Source organism: Lathyrus oleraceus, chromosome 3, assembly GCF_024323335.1.
Source record: "Lathyrus oleraceus cultivar Zhongwan6 chromosome 3, CAAS_Psat_ZW6_1.0, whole genome shotgun sequence".
Lineage (NCBI taxonomy): Eukaryota > Viridiplantae > Streptophyta > Magnoliopsida > Fabales > Fabaceae > Lathyrus > Lathyrus oleraceus.
This window is the reverse complement of record NC_066581.1, coordinates 9,734,654-9,754,512: the sequence shown is the minus strand read 5'-3', so window position 1 is coordinate 9,754,512 and position 19,859 is coordinate 9,734,654. Positions and strand designations below refer to the sequence as shown.

General features: G+C 32.5%; 1 protein-coding gene across 1 annotated transcript; it reads left to right on the top strand.

Annotated features, from left to right (window-relative positions):
• Positions 1-10,416: 10,416 nt before the first annotated feature.
• LOC127132100 (pre-mRNA-splicing factor SLU7-A) lies at positions 10,417-14,245 on the top strand. Its single transcript, XM_051060973.1, has 8 exons — positions 10,417-10,571; positions 10,996-11,159; positions 11,401-11,513; positions 12,043-12,450; positions 12,572-12,707; positions 12,821-13,120; positions 13,338-13,554; positions 13,679-14,245. Exons 1-8 carry the CDS (start codon positions 10,556-10,558, stop codon positions 13,927-13,929), a joined length of 1,605 nt encoding a protein of 534 aa, XP_050916930.1. The 5' UTR covers positions 10,417-10,555; the 3' UTR covers positions 13,930-14,245.
• The last annotated feature ends 5,614 nt before the right edge of the window (positions 14,246-19,859 follow it).

The window sequence follows — 19,859 nt, the reverse complement described above, 5'->3', positions numbered from 1 at the left end:
GAATGTTAGAGGTATCAAGATTGTGTAGAGAAAGTATATCACAAACTTTTTTCTTAAGAGTTAAAGGTGCAGTGTCATTAACATGTGCAAGGCCAAAAAATATTTTTTGTATAAAACTATTTTTATCAAAAAATCTCAAAATAAGAGAGATTTGCTCTTTTTTTGGATTCATTGCGAGCTTCATCTATAATGACACAAAATTTAGAATCACTAATTTGTTCACATATATGTTTTTTCACCCTGCTTGCAAGAATGTGCAAGATCTCTTTTTAAATTTGATGTGAAGTATACTTGCTATTAGATGGAGCATTTTTCAACACAACTTTTGCAACTTCTTCATTGTAACATGCTAAGAGTTTAATCAATTGAATAAAATTGCCTTGGTTTAATGATTTTTTACTTTCATCATGGCCTCTAAATGCACAAGCTTGAAAAGTTAACTAAAGAACACTGTCAATTGAAATCTTGAGACATAGTCGATTCTTTATAATTTCAATTGAACTTTGAGATTGAATAATAGTCCTTATGTGCACATCTTGATTCAACAAGTCTTCATAAGCTTTAATAACATTATTATGTGGTGAACAAGGATCCTTCCATATGTGTTTAAGAAAGGCATAATGCTTTCCATCTTTAATTTTCTTCCATCCTCTAAAACCTATAGAAATAAAGACATCTTAACCAAGACGTCCACTTGGTATTTAGCTAAAAAGATAACATGGTAATCGATAAACAACATCCTCTGAAGGTGAATATTCTAACCATGAAAGAAAAATGCTAAACCAAATATATTAAAATCTTCTTTGATGGTCTTCTATACCAGACAAGGGATATTGCTCTAAGCGCATTTGATATGGACCCCATTTTAAATAAGTTATTTGAATTTCATCCATTTGATTTAATGGATATTTCTACATTGAAGGGTGTTTTCCAGGATCACGTTCTAAAGAATTTTCAACGTCATCCAAAAAAACTCTATTAACATTTTCTTCAATTCTTCGATTCTCAGGAACTCTTTGAGATTCATACATAAAAGTTATATTTTCTTCATCTCTTTCTTTCCTCTTGAAAAAATAATTAATTTTTTTACTCTTCATCACCAATTTTATGCTACAAAATCAATTGAATAAAAAAGAATGATTCTTCAAATTTGTAAAATTGAGTATTGTCCATCTAAAATTGTTCAATGAAATTAGACAAACACATATAAACTTGAGTAATGGGTCTAATTAAAATTGAAAGCCAAAATAGACAAACATATTAACAAACACACAATCTTCAAATTCAATATAAAAGATATTCAACATTGCTCAAAGGGGGCATAATTCAGCAGAAAAACACAATGTTTATAAATTACATTTCAACAAGAAAACACCCATAAAAAAGTTACATATTTGATGACTCACCTTGAGAAACGCAACTAAAAGCAGGGACAAAAACTCACAGATTCGGTAGCGGAAAACTCATAGAAAAACACAGCGGCAAGCAACGAAGAATATGGCTAGGGGACTGAACATAGTTGACAGAGCAAAGCAACAATGGATAGCAACCTGCGACACCGGTGTGGCAGCGAGTCATGGAAAAAGTTGCGACAAATGTAAGTGAAAAAAACAAGTGAAAAAGGGAAGAAGGATGAAAAGAAAAGTTGCAGCATATACATAATGAAAGAGGAAGAAAGTTTTAAGGTTATACAATGGCAAAGATGTAAAATTTTGAATTAAGAAAAGGCATATTTGTATTTTTATTTATATGAAAAAAAATATAAAAAAGGTTGGGGTGTCCGTGGCCTTCCTTATCAATAGTATGCTCCGCCACTGGTTTTTTGCCAGAAAAAAAACAAACATTTAACTCGCCGATTTTTCAAAACCACCGATTCTACAGTTTTTACCATTCTTAGCCGATTTTGAATGGTTCCCACTGGTTCAATAGCTTATCTAATCGAGCAATCAAACCAGACTGGTGACCCATTCGATTCTCAGTTTGATCGACTGGGCCGATCTGATTTTTAAAATATTGCTTGAAAGTCCAAATACTATTCCTACAAATGCCACACACAAGGTAGACTTCAGTTTATAAACACAAATTAAATATTGAACATAATGTATTGAAACTTTATAATTAGGCTTAAAATAAAAACCATTATCAGTACAAAAAAAAGAGAAGAAGAGGGAATTTGTCTATACGGAAGTACATTTTTGAAGATTTTTTAAAAATAACCAACATTTTCAATTTAAATACCCCAATAAACATCATTCCTCATTAATAACCAAAATACTCATGTTTCAAACAAAAAAAATTATTCCAGAGAGGAGGCACCAAAGGTAATGGCACATGCACTAAAAAATGCACTAAGACGCCACATTCCCTGACACACGCACTACCAATGCACCAATAGAAGTGGTGTATGCATTATAGAGATGATAGAAGGTGCCACACCCCCTGGCACCTAAGTGTATTGTTTTTTTAATTATAAATAGGTTTTCATTCTCCACTATTTCGATACATCATCTCATTTTATTCTTAAGTTTTTCTTCTAAATGTCTAACACAATTCTTAAAAGAGATTCTCATGTTTGTTATTCAATTCTCAAGCCTCCGATGAAGATCCAACTTTGGAAAACTCAGACTTTCGAGCATCTTGATTCATTGGTTAGAAGGAGAGATTCAAGACGGTAAAAAAATTAATAGAATTGATAGACTTGTTTCAGTGTTCAACAATGCGAATGAGAATAACGAACGAACTCGATTTTGGGAGTCAGTTAAAACTCACAGTGATATTCTGTTATGATGTTTAGACCATATGGTATTGTTTGTATGATTATAATCTCTTAGATATATTATAATTTTAATTCCTTTTACTTGTTCTTCGTGTTGTTATTTTTCGTTGTACTTGTGTTCGTTTTGTTGTAACCGAGAGATTTATCCAATTTGAAATTTCATGGTTAAAATAAATAAATTGCATATCAAGAGTGCATACAATAGTTATGTTGTGGAGCTTGTTCCGTGATTGCGACAATGTTTACCTGTGTGTCCAGGCTAACGATATATACCATATAATCTTACCATTTTGTCACACGAATCCATTTCAATTCGAATACGCATGGTGTTACGGCGACCCTTTTTCTTCATTCGTATGTTTTCGTCGTTTCAAACTATGTCCCCTTGATATGTATGCCAATAATCTTCCTTTTATACCACAAGTAAGTTATTATTGTACATATTGGATACATTCATGCCTTTCTAAATGGAGGATAAAGGGTTGGAAGGGTCCTGGTGAGCATAAGAGCATGTCGCGATGACATGGGAGCAAGGCATACGAAAGGCTTGAAACTTTATGCAGTTGCACAAGCCTCTATTTAGTTGTACCTGATAATATCCCCTGACCTCCCCTCATTATGGTCTATTGTCTCATGCCCATTAAAAGTGAGATATTGATGATCAAAGATTGTAACCCCATGTGTGTTAGCTTTGACAATTTCCTCCTTAATAAATTTCATACAACTTTCACTAAGCAGCTGCTCCAATTGTAAGACACAACTCCACTTTGAACCTCTGGTCATGAACAATGACCCTAACCTAAAATAGTTTGCTCTTACCAACATAGTTATCGGTGGGTTTTTGATCCCTATGAAGAAAAGTTCTTGATCCCACAAGAGTTATTGTCATGTAGCCCCATTGTTGACCATTTTCAAATGCCAATCATCTTCCTTTTATACCACCAGTAAGTTATTATTGTACACACTGGATACGTTCATGCATTTCTAAATGAAGGATAAATGGTTGTTAGAGTCCTGATCACTGCATTTAGATGCACATTCATCTATATTTATACTTATGCATTTCCATGTTTTAGTTTGTTTATTTTTCACTTTTAATGTGTTTTTATAATTTATCTTATTTTTACACTTATTTATTTTTCGCAGTTTATTTTCAACATTAGCAGTCTGCACGAATAAATTCATAACTGGAGCTAGGAGTATCGGATCGAGGCGTGCTACCAGTCGTTGGAAAGCTAAGAGAAAGAGATACAACTTTTATGTTGAAGACAAAAGCTGATACGAAGTGAAGACGTCTCAAATAATTTGTTGAAGTTTCGTACTTTAAGAAATATTTTCTTTTGGGCCATTTGTTGGGCCGAATTTAGGTTTTCCGGCCCAATTTGAATTATTAGTGAAACCCTTATTCTGTTTAAAAGGGCAGCCGCGGTACTGTAGCAATCACATATTATTCACGATAACTTTTTTGCTTTTGTGCGATCATGAAGAGGAACTAATCTCCTAGAGTCAATCTGCTGTAACCGAATTTCCAAGGCTTTGAGGTTTTTATTCTATCAATTTAATTTCGTTCTCTTTCAATTCTATTCTATGAAATTTCATTTGCTTAATCTGTAATTTGTGGAATGGTTTTGATTAAATTCGTATGATTGCATTTCTAACTATTAATCACCGTTTTCGTCGCTTTGTCGTTAAATTGCGTTTGTAAATCGTGTTTGCTTAATTCACGATTGTATTTGTCCGTTTGCTTAATTCGGAATATAGGAATATAAATTTGTCATATATCTATTGCGCTTGTCAATCGAATTTGAATCGAATAGAGATCGAAGCTGTTTAGGGAATTGGTAGGTAAACACCAATGATTAGCCGGAAACCGAAAAAGTAGATTGACTTATTTTATAATCGCTTATTTTAATCACTTTTTTGCTTTGTTTTCTAAATCGACCACTAAAACGTAAACCCCCCTTAAATCGTTTTCATTAGGTTAAGAATAATACAAGAATCCTTGTGATACGATACTCGAGGTGCCGCTTCCCGTTTACTATATTTTATTACTCGTTTTTGACCCGTGTGCGACAGCGGATCAAGTCCTGATGAGCATAAGAACATGCCGCAATGACATGGGAGAAAGTCATACGAGAGGCTTGAAACTTTATGCAGTTGCACAAGCCTCTATTTAGTTGTACCTGATAATATCCCTTGATCTCCCCTCATTATGGTCATTGTCTCATGCACATTAAAAGTGAGATATTGACGATCAAAGATTGTAACCCCATGTGTGTTAGCTTTGACCTTTTCCTCCTTAATAAATTTCATACAACTTTCACTGAGCAGCTGCCCCAATTGTAAGACACAACTCCACTTTGAACCTCTGGTCATGAACAATGACCCTAACCTAAAATAGTTTGCTCTTACCAACATAGTTATCAGTGGGTTTTTGATCCCTATGAAGACAAAGTTCTTGATCCCACAAGAATTGTTGTCATGTAGCCCCATTGTTGACCATTTTCAAATGTCATGGTCTACTTCTCCACCAGAATATTATCGATCCACGTTAATGCATTCACATTTTACAATTTGATCTCTTCGAGGTAGCGTTGAAATGATGACTGAGTTAACGCATACCCTGCGTTCACAACTTATTTCCGAAGCTCCTTATCTTTGATCTTCTGCATGAAGTTTTATGCAATATGTATAATGCAATAGACATGCTTATAAGGAGAATATTTCCAACCCTCATCGGGTTTATTGTATGCACTCTCAATATATGCATGTCTATTTGAAATCAATAGAGGTTGGGTCGCATATCAACGTGTATTCGTAGATTCTTGAGAAATAAACTCCAACCACCAACAGTCTCACCTTCAACCAGAGTGAGGGAAATTGGAAATATATTATTGTTTCCATCTTGTGCCACTGCCATGAGTATAGTTTCTTTATATTTCCCATACAACCATGTACCACCAACTTGAATAATAGGTTTGCCGAATGAAAAACCTTTCATGCATGGTTGATACACCTAGAAGAGTCAATGAAATATTCTATTTCCAATACACAAGTTCTGTCTGGCGTGAATGCCGGTAGTGTCTCCAGAATTGCAACAATTCTCGGTTCATATGTCTTGAGTGCCACCAAATGTTATGGAAGTTCTTTGTATGAATCCTCCTACTTTCCATATACTTATTCAACCAACTCATTCCTCTCTATCTATGCCTTCCTATACGAGGGAGTATGATTGTATCTTGTAACACTATGGGAGATTATTGTAATCACCTTTGATGACGAGTCCTTGCTAATAAACGACAATATTTATTGGCATATAATCTAAGAGCTTAGATTACGGCGATTCTGCATCAAATTGGTGGTAATGCAAGTATGAGGTGGATCCATATAACTTATCTCCCAAGAATTACTTCTCTTCCTGTAAGATGCTGCCATCTGAAACATACAGAGCATATTACGATACAAAATAACGTACATCGTCACGCTAATGTGATCTATGGTAAAATCAACAATGTTTTTCATGTGAAATCTTTTGGTTCACCTTGGACCCGACGATGTATTACAACTAAACTACTAATCATCTCAGTAATTTAGTTTTAATATTAACCATTTACTAATCTAATAGTATATTTTTTCTCTACAGTTTATCTGGAGGCCATATATGAGTATGAACCATGAAATTAACCCCAAAGATACTGCAATTTAGACTGCAAAAACAAAGATCATCAGGTTCACTACTATGGAACTACACAATAGTGACTGTGTCAAATTGCAGTTCGATATGCATCAACAAATCTCAGATTCCCCGACGTGTTTCGAATAACGGTGCCGATTGTAGAGACTTTGCTAAGGACGTGTGTCGTCAGTAGAAACACCGTCATCAACGAGTCTTAAACGAACCTATCACACCACATGAATATAAATCAACTAAAAATTATATGAATTGGTATAAATCGATTACAACAACTTAGTTTGTATCTGACCCGAGGTATTTGATCGACCCACACATACAAGCTTCGTCATCATACGCCCAACAACCAACCTAACACTCTAACCAACCCACCTACACCCAACAACTAACCCAATATTATAACCAACCCACCTACACCCAACAATAACCAAACATGATTACCAAACCACATACGCTCAACAACAACCAAACATGATTACCAAACCACATACACCCAAATACGTGACTAGTTCATGCCACACACCCAAACACGAAACCAAGAGCATGACCCATACCACCAACAAATATATGCTGCTAACACATCTTACCATAACATCAATGAAGCATATGATACAACCATATCCTACCATAGTATCCAACCAACATACACCCAAACATCACACCACCAAAGCACCCAACCAACACATGCCTACGAAACACCACGACAACCATGTTTCATTTCCAAAACAAATCAGTGTTCCAATTCAGCCGACTAGCCCACCCACCTGTAACCCAACCAACATGACCAAAGTACGACGCCATATACACTAAACTCAATTATGGCAACCGTGGCAAGATATGTTAGCTTTCCTGGAAGACATAGATATCTCAGGGACATCGCATAAAAGACCTCAATTGAATCCTAGGAGGCATCAAACACCTCAAGGGAATCGTTAGAGGCCTCAACGATAAAAAAATGCCCCGGGGTGTGGAATCTGTGGCTGTTATGATCAAGCAGGTCAGTAAAATATGTATATAAAATTTAACCACATGTAATTCTATTTTAATTAAATAATATTACTTCATCTCTCCCAAATTATAAGACGGTTTTTGACATTTTATGCAGATTAATAAACACACCAGTCCTAGTGACTCGTTGGTAGTGCATGCGCCAACAAAAGTGTCGTCTATATGCTTTTTTTAATATATGCACCATTACAAGTGACACCTTCTTTATGGTGTGATTTTTTTTGGTTTGAAACACAAGTATTTTGATTATTAAATTGAAAACATTGATAATTTAAAAACAAAATTATACTTTTGAATTTATTTTGAAGTATATTTTTAAACTATATTATTTTTTGTTAAAATGAGAGTGTGTCTCACTTTAGAGGTGTGGATAAAAATGGTTAACTGAATCATATATCCAAACTGAATTGCACTGGAATATAAAAAACTAAAACCATTTAAATAATGGTTAATAAACTGAATTACATGTTATAAACAATTCACTTAACCGAACTTAAATAAAAAATTAGTTTAAATGATTAACTAGTTGTTTTGAAATATATTATTTAAAACGAAAAAATAATTTTTTGAAAATAAAAATAAAAAATACAAAGTTTATTTTTCTAAAAAAATAATTTGAAAAGAAAAAAAAGTTTTTTAAAAAACAAAAAAATGTTGTTTTATGAATAAAAAAATACAATTTTTTTTTGGAAATAAAAAAATTTTAATTTAAAAAATGAAAACAAAAAATATGATTTTTTATTGGAAAAATAATTTTATTTTTTCTAAAATTAGAACAAAATGAAAATAAAAATGTTTTTTTTTTCCAAAAAACAATATATTTTTTCAAAAAAAAATAATATTTTATTAAAACCTCATTGCAAAAATAACATTAACAAAGGGGCCTCCTAAAGTCCATAAAAAAGATAAATCGAAAAGAAAGCATATTTAACCTATTTTATACAATGTCTTTCTTAGTGCTATTAGGAATGAAGTCAAAAATGGTGAAAGAGTTACCATTGAATTCAACATTGGTAAAAAAAAATTGGCTCAATTATTCTCTTCTTTATAAATGTGTGAAATGAATAAGTGTCTATATGTAAAGAAATCTAAGCAGTCGAACTAATGACTCCTAATTTGTCAAGGCAAGAGGAAAGGATTTTGGAAAACTTGTAAAACATTGATGTAGACGGTTTCTATCTAAAGTTTTTTTGAAAAAGAATTGGAAATACAAAATATAAAAATCTAAAAAAAAAAACAAAAATAAAAAATGAGATTAATTGTTATACATTGTCAATGTAAAATTTTGTATACTGTCAATACATCACAATCATCCGTTTGTGTTACTTTACATGTGATTATAATAAAAGTCAAATTTCTTTAACAAATCAATGGTTGTAATTAATTGATAGTGTAAAATATCTTTACACTGACGGTGCATTTCAATTAAATCCATAAAAAATATATGTTTTTTATGATATTTTTTTCAAAACCATATTCCTCAAAATATTTTTTTTTTAAAAATCCAACAAATAAAATTTTACTTCTTCTAAAAAATAAGAAAATAATATTTATTTTTAAAAATTTGTACTAGTATTTTATTTCTAAAATAAAAAAGTTAAAAAATATTGATTATAATTTTTTTTAAATATAAAGTCAATTTATAAATACAAACGGATTAAAAATCAGTTTATAAATACAAACTCATTATAAATCAATTTATAAATGGAAACTGATTTTAAATTAATTTTAAATAAAACTGAAGATGTTTTTATAATTAATTGTAATTTTATTGGGGTGACTATTGCAAGTTGAACCAAACCATTAATGTGGTTGGTTAAGTGGAGTTTATGAACCATGATGAAAATCCCTAACTCACTTACTAAAAAATATAAAGAATATTGTGTATATGAGATGTGTTGAAAGTATTTCCAAAATTTAATAGCAATTTTGATTTTTCTAAAAGAGTGCGGGACATTCCTTTGTGTGAGAAGAAAATTTTATCTCATACTTTTTCATTTATTCTTCTATTCCAAAAATATGTTTTTTGAAACCAAAAAATCTTCATATAAATCCTTTATTTGTTTCTTTTTTTCACCTTTTCTCTCGTTTGCATATGATGACTTTCAAAATAAAGAAAAAGATTTGTTTATCAAAATGATTTTTACAAATTATCCGATACACATTCAACAAATCGAGCTGAAAGAATAAGTTATCTAATTCTTTTCATTTATCAGAACACTTTGGATATGATATCTGGTACACGAAAAACTCCAAAACTCTTTTTGGAAGGATCCGGTTTATTAAAATATTGCACCAAAACTCTTTTTTGAAAGTGTTCCAATTGAGAGTCATTTTTAGACATCAAAATTCTTGCAAAAAGTGTTTCAATTTTTTTTCTTTTTTTTAATTTTCTAAATGTGTTTATTTATTTATTTTGTTACTCTACAAAAAGTAATTTTTTTTACTCTGACAAATGACTTTTCATTAAGTCTTCCTATATCAAAAATAGTTAAATATTAGGTATCTTAAAATAAAGAGTTCCGATACACAAATTTTTTAAATTGAAAACCTTTTGCTAAATATTTCGGTATATTAAAAATAAAAAATAATATCATACACATTTTTTAAGTTGCCCAAAATAAAATAAAAAAACACACTAGATAACTTATTACAAGTTATTAAATATACAAAAGTTAGATACCGAATTTCATTTTAAATGTTATCTCTCTCTATATATAATTTTTCAGAAATTTTGAATAAATAATAAAAAATAAAATGATAAATTAGTTAACAAGATACAAGAACAAAGTTGACATTTTTTACAAAATGGGGTATGACAGGTAAAACTATCATCCTCTAATTTATACGGGCTCATAGAAAAAGCCCAATATAATTTATACGGGCTTATGGAAAGGCCCAATATAGTTCCTATAAACTCTAATAAAGATACTTTGTACCCAAAAAAAAAAAACAATCAACCGAGATAAGAAGAACAATCACCGCCAAGCTACCGAATTCGGAGTGAATCTATTTCATTTTTCATTCATCTTCTTCCCTAAACTCTCTATCGATCCCTTCTTCTGCGTTCATATCACATCATGGCAACAGCTTCAGGTAAATCATCTCCTTTTCCCAATTCAATTCAATTCAATTTTAGGATTTCTGATTCTCTTAGGTTTTCCGCTACCAACTTCGCTTTCTATTACTCCATTATTGTTTTTAAACCAAATTAGGATCATGCTGAACAACTTGTGTATCGATCAGATCGATTAGGTCTTTTCCCCCTTAATTAGTTTTTATTGTTTTATTTAATTCAGATTAAATCGCATTTTGATTTCAATTCAAAAATTGGTACTCTGTTGCGTTACTAATGATACAACAATGGTAACTTCGTAAAGAATATATATTTTTTTGGTACAAAATTGGGTTAGGGTTTGTTAATTTTGATTTAAAAATGGTCATGCACTTTGTTATTTTCTTTGTGCCTTAGTTAGATGGTTTGTCCATGTTTATTGAATTTGTATGGCATGGATTGTAGTGGCATTCAAGTCAAGGGAAGATCATCGAAAACAGATTGAGCTTGAGGAAGCCCGTAAGGCTGGGCTTGCACCTGCTGAGGTTGATGAAGATGGGAAGGAAATCAATCCTCATATTCCTCAGTATATGTCATCTGCACCTTGGTATCTTAATGCTGAGAGACCTGTAAGTTTTTCCCTCCCCTCCCTCGTATATTTTATTTATTTGTAACAGTAACACATTCCTAATTCCTAATTAATTACTTAGAAATTGGTATAAATCTCAATGTAGTGCAAGTCTTTTGAATCTTTCAATTAATCATAAAGGGATAATGCAAGTAGGAAATTGAATTGGTAGTTGTTGAGCTACTAGTATTTGACATATAAAAATTGACATATTCTTCTGTTGTTTTCTTCTTCCCATGTAGAGTTTGAAACATCAAAGGAAATGGAAATCTGATCCCAATTACACCAAATCATGGTACGATAGAGGTGCTAAAATTTTTCAGGCCAGCAAGTATAGGAAAGGCGCATGTGAGAAGTAAGTGATCTCTTTTCACAATTTCGAGAGGCTTGTGTGTTGTGTTGTGCTCCTAATGTGATGGATGCTTATTGTGACGTGGTCTATAACCATATTAAGAAAATGAGATTTGCTATTTGGCTACATCTGTCTTGGGCTGTGTTTGTGCCTCAGTAGTTGTCAAACTCTCTTATGACTATGAAAATTGTGTTACCGGCTTGTTTATAAATACTGTCCAACTAATACAAGTGAACCCACACAATCTTTTAACTAAGAATTTATAGTTTCTTTACAAGCTTGAATAAATGCATGATCTTTGTAAAAATCACCTCTTGGCTGTTTTTTGTTATATGTTTGAGGTTAATTGCTTCTACTTTGCACTGCATATTAGGTTTATAAGTATTATAGCTAATTACTTAACTTAGTTTAGGGATCTTATATTGTTTGGTTTTATTAGAGTTTGATAGCCTTGCTTGTCTCTGCATATAGTTAGATTTCCTTCCTATCCCAAGTTTAGGTTATTATGTTTATATTCATCTTCTTTTTATAGTTGTGGAGCAATGACACATGCTGCCAAGGCATGCATGGAAAGACCTCGAAAAGTAGGAGCAAAACATACAAACAAACACATTGCTGCTGATGAAAAGGTGGAAACTTTTGAGCTTGACTATGATGGCAAACGAGATAGATGGAATGGGTATGATGCATCAACCTACGCCCGTGTGATTGAGAGATATGAAGCCAGAGATGATGCTCGAAAGAAGTACTTGAAGGAACAACAGCTGGAGAAATTGGAGAAGGGCGACCAAAATGATGAGGGCGCTGCTATTGATGAGGCTGAAGACGAAGATGATTTGAGGGTAGATGAGGCCAAGGTTGATGAAAGCAAACAAATGGACTTTGCCAAGGTTGAGAAGCGTGTGCGAACAACAGGTGGTGGGAGTACAGGAACTGTTAGGTAATTGTTATGTGGCTATCTTTGTAAAATTGCAAGACCAGGTTGATTGGTCCCATGTATACTATTAACACTTCTATCATTTTCTTACATGGATTATAACTGAAATGTCTTAAACCTTCAGGAATCTACGAATTCGAGAGGATACTGCAAAATATCTTCTCAATCTCGATGTAAATTCAGCCCATTATGACCCCAAGACCAGGTCCATGCGTGAAGATCCCCTTCCCGAGGCTGATCCAAATGAAAAGTTTTACTTGGTAATTTGTCTCTAAGATTAATTATTTCAGGAAACTTGATGTTTTGATTTCTTTTTTTATTGCTTTTGCATGTGAATCTTGTATTTAGGTTAAAATTTGTTTATGTTCTGTAGGGTGATAACCAATATAGAAATAGTGGTCAAGCTTTGGAATTCAAAGACTTGAACATCCATGCTTGGGAAGCATTTGACAAGGGACAAGATGTTCACATGCAAGCAGCTCCTTCCCAAGCCGAATTGCTCTATAAGAATTTCAAGGTCATGAAGGACAAATTGAAATCTCAAACAAAGGAAACTATTATCGAGAAGTATGGCAATGCAGCTGATGATGACAAGCTTCCAAGAGAACTTCTGCTTGGTCAGAGTGAGAGGCAAGTTGAGTATGATCGTGCTGGTAGAATTATTAAGGGACAGGTATGACATGCGTTCTATATCTTTGTTGTTTCCCAAATTTAAGTTGCATATCAATCTTTCTTGAAGCACTTCTTTGTGATATAACTGGATTTTATAAATGATCTGTTGATTTCCTCAGGGCTTCACTATTGATTTTTGTTCAATTGTAAGCGTTGTGCTTTTATGTTTTGCCGGTCGTTAGGATGATAATAACTTATTTATCTGTTGCCTCTAATAGGAAGCTGCAATCCCCAGAAGCAAGTATGAAGAAGATGTTTACATTAACAACCACACAACTGTTTGGGGTTCATGGTGGAAGGATCACCAATGGGGATTTAAGTGCTGCAAGCAGACAATACGTAATAGTTATTGTACTGGTACTGCTGGTATTGAGGCTGCTGAAGCTGCAAATGATCTTATGAGAGCTAATATTGCTCGTAAAGAAGCTGCTGCAGGTTCGTATGCTGATACCATATCCCCACATTGCCTCTCTCTAGTTGTTATTAATTTCTTCTTCTGATAATTGACTGTTCATATTTTGCATCTTGATTTTTAACTATATTCATAAATTCGTTACAGAGGATCCTACACCAGTAGAAGAGAAAAGGCCTGCTACATGGGGAAGTGATGTCCCAGAGGACCTAGTTCTGGATGAAAAATTGCTTGCGGATGCACTGAAAAAGGAGGATCAGAGAAAGAGAGAAGAGAAAGATGAGAGGAAGCGTAAATATAATGTAAAATGGAATGATGAGGTTACTCAAGAGGACATGGAGGCATACAGGATGAAGAAAGTACATCATGATGATCCAATGAGTAAATTCATGAACTAAGCCACAAATCTTCCTGTGGTTTTCTCACTGTCAGAAGGATTGTGATGATTAATGAAAAAGAGGAGCAGAATAGAACAGCTTCTTGGATAGTTATTATAGTTTTTGGAACTCAATAGCATCTTATAACTTCCAGCGTGACATGTATATTCACCGATTACTTGTCTGTGTGTGAGAGAGAGAACTTGGGGCAGATGATTTACCAGTTTAAGTACTAGTATGTTTTACTTGTCCTTGAGAGACCTTCAGTTTAAGTATATCCACGTAGTATTGACTGTGTTTACCTGCTCAAAATGTTTTTATGTAAAATGATTTACTAGTTTAAGTGTTTTATTTAAAATGATTTACCAGTTTAAATAAAACACTTGAAATGAGATGAAGGAAGAACCTACCAATAATTATGTACAGATGGATTGTATGTATTAAGGAAAAAAACACTAACAATTAAGGGAGTTCCATTAATTGGGGAGAGAATCCATTGACTTTGTGGAGGGAACTGCCCCTACACCTCTCTTTTCCCTCCCTTTTTTCTCTGTTTTACAATTCTCAACAAGCAATGCCTGAAGTTAGGCAAAGTTAGAGTGTTGAAAGAGCTTTTTTTCTCTTCATTTTTATTAGATATGGTCTTATCAAAACTTGTCCGAGTCCGTTGGAAAGAGGCCAGTTATGAGTTTTTTCCCGTGTATTTTTTTAATGTATCCTATATACTATACTATGGTCTTATCACAAAAAAAAAACTTGTCCGAGTCCGTTGGAAAGAGGCCAGTTTCATGAGTTTTTCATGTGGATTTTTTTTATGTAAAATCCAAAAATCGTATTTCATGCACAATTTAGTTGTTTTTGAACAAAACTCATTTTATTTGAACAAAACTCATTTTAATGATTTAAATTATTTCGGAACAAAACTACATTTCTGAAAGTCTTTACTATATTATTCAAAATGAAAGTAGCAACGAGGTTGATCTATAGTAAAAGCCTTCTCTATACTCTCCCTCTTCACAAAGATCTTTTGGTCACAATCCCTTTGCCTTCATTACCCTCAACCTACTACTTAAAAAATAATTGTTTACAACAATAATTCATTCTCGCAAAACCAAATAAAGTAACATGTTCTGTTCTTCTCCCACTTCAACAATATTAGACCAACGTTCTAGGCTACGTCGAAGCACAACGTCGCTGCTACTTTCATTTTGGATAATATAGTGAAGGCTTTCTATAAATGTTTTATAATGTTCAAAAATAAAATTTTGGAGATATTTCGAAAATGTATTTTCGGAATAATTTAAACTATTATGTGGTTCAAAAGCGAATGAATTACGTTGTATGAGATGCATCTGAAGATGTATCTTCATAATTTGAAGGACATTTTTAGATTTTTACGTGATCCGACTAAGTAATATATAATTTTTTTTTATTTTTCATGGATGTTTGAAAGAGGCTAGCAAGCACAGTCTTTCGACTTCTAAACTAGCACTAACTATGGCAATTATTTCTTAATGTAATATTTCATCTTTAAATTTGCAATGGAAAGTACAACACACATTTCAACGTTGATACAACTGTAGACATTTTTTAATATACTACAAGAAATCACACTTTCATGATTCTCCAGATATATTTTTCTCTGAATGTAAACAATTAGTTCCATGCGGCCCAAAGGCCAAGTGGCGGTTCTGTTGAATTCTTGGAGGTCAAATCCTACATAAGAGGTGAGATTTATGAAAACAAATATCTTACGAAAATATTTTGATAAAAACATATATATGGAAGAAGGAAGAGATTCAACAAGAAATGAATCTTCAAGACAAATTTAAAGTTTCTTGGCAAAACTTTTTCAAGGTTATGATTCAAGGAAATGAAATGATCAATCAATAGAAATTTAAGATAATTTAAGATACAATATATTTTTCATATGATATATATAATTCTTAGATGCTCAAAGAAAAAGTTTCAAAATCATTACATGCATTATTTTTAAAATGACATTTTTAACTTAGAAAATTTTCTAAGTAAAATTTTTTAAGTTAGGTAAATCGATTAACTCATATATATCAATAGATTTACAATGGCTCTGTTTGAAGAAAAATTGGTTTTTAATTAAGATCAATCGATTACCCTCTTATGTCAATCGATTTATCATTCTAAATTTGACTAAGTAAATCGATTAACTATATTATGTAAATTGATTAACCTAGTGATTTTTCGCATAATTTTTGAATGTTGGGGGTAAGGTAAATCAATTAACCTATTTGTGAGTAAATCGATTAACATTTGTATGTTTTAAATATTTATTGAACCATTGCTATACATCTTCATCTCAAATGATCATAAAACCTTTCCATATCATTTGATAACAGTCGTCATTATGTGATTTTTATGAGGAAATTCAGATGAATTCAGAAGAATAATGACCAAAAGTCATCTAAAAGTGTAAAGATTGACCAAAAGCCATGTGTGTTTAAATATGTCTTTGATTGATTTGATTAATTTTTTTTCAAATTTATGGTTAAATGCTTTTGTATTTTGATTGAGTGATTACTCTATCAAAATAAGTACAAAATTGTGAGATGAGAGACAAGTTGAGTACTTTTATGTTGGAAGAACTTTTCCAAGTTGATTCGATTGAAGAAGGAAACCGAAGTATTGGTAAAAAAAATGACATTCACTGGTAAAGATACACATTTTAATTATGGTAAAATACAGTGTGTAGACAATTTACTTGAGAACAAACAACAATTCATGTTTGGGATTGTGATGAGAGTCGTCATTACGTGTTTTTTATGAGGAAATTCCGATAAATTAAGAAGAATAATGATCAAAAGCCATGTAAAAGTGTGAAGAATTGAGCAAAAAGTCAATGGAAAGAAGAAAAAAAGACTTAGTGAAATTTGTGAAGAAAACGAAGGAATTACTTCAGGAATTCTCGCGCCCGCGATTCATTCAATTACGGCGCGACGAGGCTTGCATCGTGGCGTGATAACTGACTTGTCGTGGCGCGATGATAAGCTTTTTGGCTGACATATATATATATATATATATATATATATATATATATATATATATATATATATATTAATTTAAAGGTTTGTTTGACTACTTTTTCAAGTGTTCTGAATTTTAGAGAGAAAGTGACGACTAGGGATATTCAAGGGGAGATTTTGGAGCACATTTGAGTCATTGGAGAGAAATTTTTTCATAGATTTTGATGATGAAGACTTATCAATTCATGATATTTGTTAAATTATTAATGAGTAGCTAAGTTTTTCTAGATTATGTCTTTTTGAGATGAACCTTATTTTTACTCTGTTGGATCATGTGCCTGGTTGAGATTTATTGAGTAATATTATTATTATTATTATTATTATTATTATTATTATTATTATTATTATTAATATATAATTATCTTATTTAAGTGGTTCTTATGTTTACTGATTTTTGTCGCTTCGAGGCGTACAAATTGATCTAGATATTTAAGAATTCCCGATCGTTAGTCTATTTATCTAATATATGCAATTTATTCAAATTTGTAATTAACTAGGGATAAGTAATTAGAAGTTGTTGCTTATGAATTAACACACTTAGGACGTCTAATTTAACTTTTAATTGCCTAAGGAATTATGAGATGATCTTATAAGTTAGTGAACCACACACCAAGGAATTGGGTGTAGTGATTTTCTTAATTTCCAATGAGATAATAACTTAATTGAAAATCAATAGATACACAGTTCATCAACAGGTAAAAATAAGGAGATTAGAAAATTAAGACCTAATCGCCTTTCGCATATTAAATTTCATCTTTTTAATTTTTCATTTTAGAACCACTTTTTTAATGAAAATCCCCATTTAATTACTTAATTTCACAAGTAATTCTCTTGTTAAATTACAATCCTCGTGCCATACCCCAAATTTCCCCCAAACATTCATTCGTCGAAGCGTTTGCATCATAGTCCAGTCATTCATCAGTTCAGTAAAAGTCGAAATTCAATCAACTTTCATATTAGTTTTAAATTCAAAAATTAATTCAATTGCATTTCATGCATTTTGACCACTTCATGCATTGTTTTGAGTCAATCATGATCATTAGAATAAATTTTCGGATCTACAGACAGATCGACCGGTGGAACTGATTCTCAAATGTAAGTAATAGCAGGTGAAAAATTTCAAAGTCGAGCTTGCAGACATCAGTTGTATTAATTTACGGTTCACGTAGTTTAGCCTGCTGTGCTCATTTTATTTTATCGACTCTTTTTTCGGTCGCATTTTGATCAGGTTGAACTTTTTTAAACGGTCATTTTTTACTTCATAAATTTAATCAAATCATGTCTGTTTTCTAAAAAATTATTTCATACTAATCATTTTAGTGCATTCATTTTAGTTTTTCAGACATTTTTTGCACCCAAATTTTATTCATTTTGAGTTTTTTTTATTTCTTTAACAAAATATTTGAAATAATTGAATAGAATTTTCTATTTTTTTCGTTTAGACTCAATTTCAGTTATATAGAACGGTTTAATTTTTATTTGATTTGTTTATTTTTAACTCTTTATTTCTTAAAATATTTAGATGGCCTTTTTGTTCATTTAAAAAACTAGAAGAAACCCTAATTGATATGTTTAATGTTACTGAAATTGAGGAGGAGAGCAATTGAAAAAGTCTTGCTCAGATTTTTTCCAAGGGCCTCATCGTTAACTTTTTTCTGCAAAATAAGAACCAACTTTCTCTCTTCCATCGATAACCAATCCCAACCGTCCTATTTTTCACGTAACATACTCTCTCTAATGCAGCAGAACTCACACAACAGGTGAGAAGGAAAGAACAGTACCCGCATTGCAGTATTTGCTGCCACAAATTTTGTGCCCATATTGTAGGTACTAAACTAGGACGAGACACTTTCACTATACAACCTTGTATTTGGCCAGTGTGTAGTGAATGATGCTACCTCACAGGTGCTTTTCAATGCATTCAATTTTTTTGATTTTGTGTCTATTTACATCAAGCATCGTCTTTGGAGTTTTGGTCGTGGATTCTGCTCAATGGGCTTTACTCTGGTTTCTTGTATTGTGGTAATTCAATTGACTCCATCCACAATTATCAAGGTTAGTCATAGAAGAATCACTTGAGACAGTTAATGTTGGAACAAGCACAAAAGCTTGTATGTGAATCAATGGAGGTGATGGATAATTTTGGTGAAATTGGAGGATTAGGGAAGATGAAGTTTAGAGAGAATAGAGATTAATTGAGAGGGTAAAAATCATATGGCATTAATTCATTCAACATGTTACAAAATGTATATATAGTGCCTACTAACACTAAACAAAGTAACAAACAAAAGCTAAACAAAAACAGCCTAAAAACAAAAGTATTTTTCTGGTTTTCCTGCAGCATTATGGCAGCTTTTCCAAATAGCTTCTCAAGTAAGCTATTCTCCAAACATGCTTATGATCATAGTTACATTGCATTTGACTTATATAATATCCAACACACCACCTTAAGTCAAATGCTCGATGTTCTTCATCCCCAACTTCACCACGAGTCGCTTGAAAACATCGTTTGTAACCGATTTCGTCAACAAGTCCGCGACTTGTTCTTCACTTCTGTAGTAGCTTAAACGTAACTGTCCAGAACTCACCAAATCGCGCAAGTAATGGAACCTCATCTCAATGTGCTTGCTTCTCCCATGTGCTATGGGATTCTTAGCAAGGTTGATGGCTGAAACGTTGTCCACCAACAACAAAACTCCCTCTCTCGTGCAGCTGTCCAGCTCACGCAACAGATTCACAAGCCACACAGCTTGGCATGCACACATCGAAGCTGCAATATACTCCGCCTCGCAAGAAGAGAGAGCAACCACCGGCTCATTTTGAGAACACCAAGAGATTGGTGCACCGCCGAACATAAAGACATAACCCACCGTTGATTTTCGATCGTCTTTA

What these genes read in the sequence shown, in the direction of transcription:
- LOC127132100 (XM_051060973.1), top strand. An exon ending in AGGAAAGGCGCATGTGAGAA is followed by an intron (nt 11,514 to 12,042) that starts GTAAGTGATCTC and finishes TTCTTTTTATAG; the next exon opens with TTGTGGAGCAATGACACATG. An exon ending in GTAGAATTATTAAGGGACAG is followed by an intron (nt 13,121 to 13,337) that starts GTATGACATGCG and finishes TGCCTCTAATAG; the next exon opens with GAAGCTGCAATCCCCAGAAG.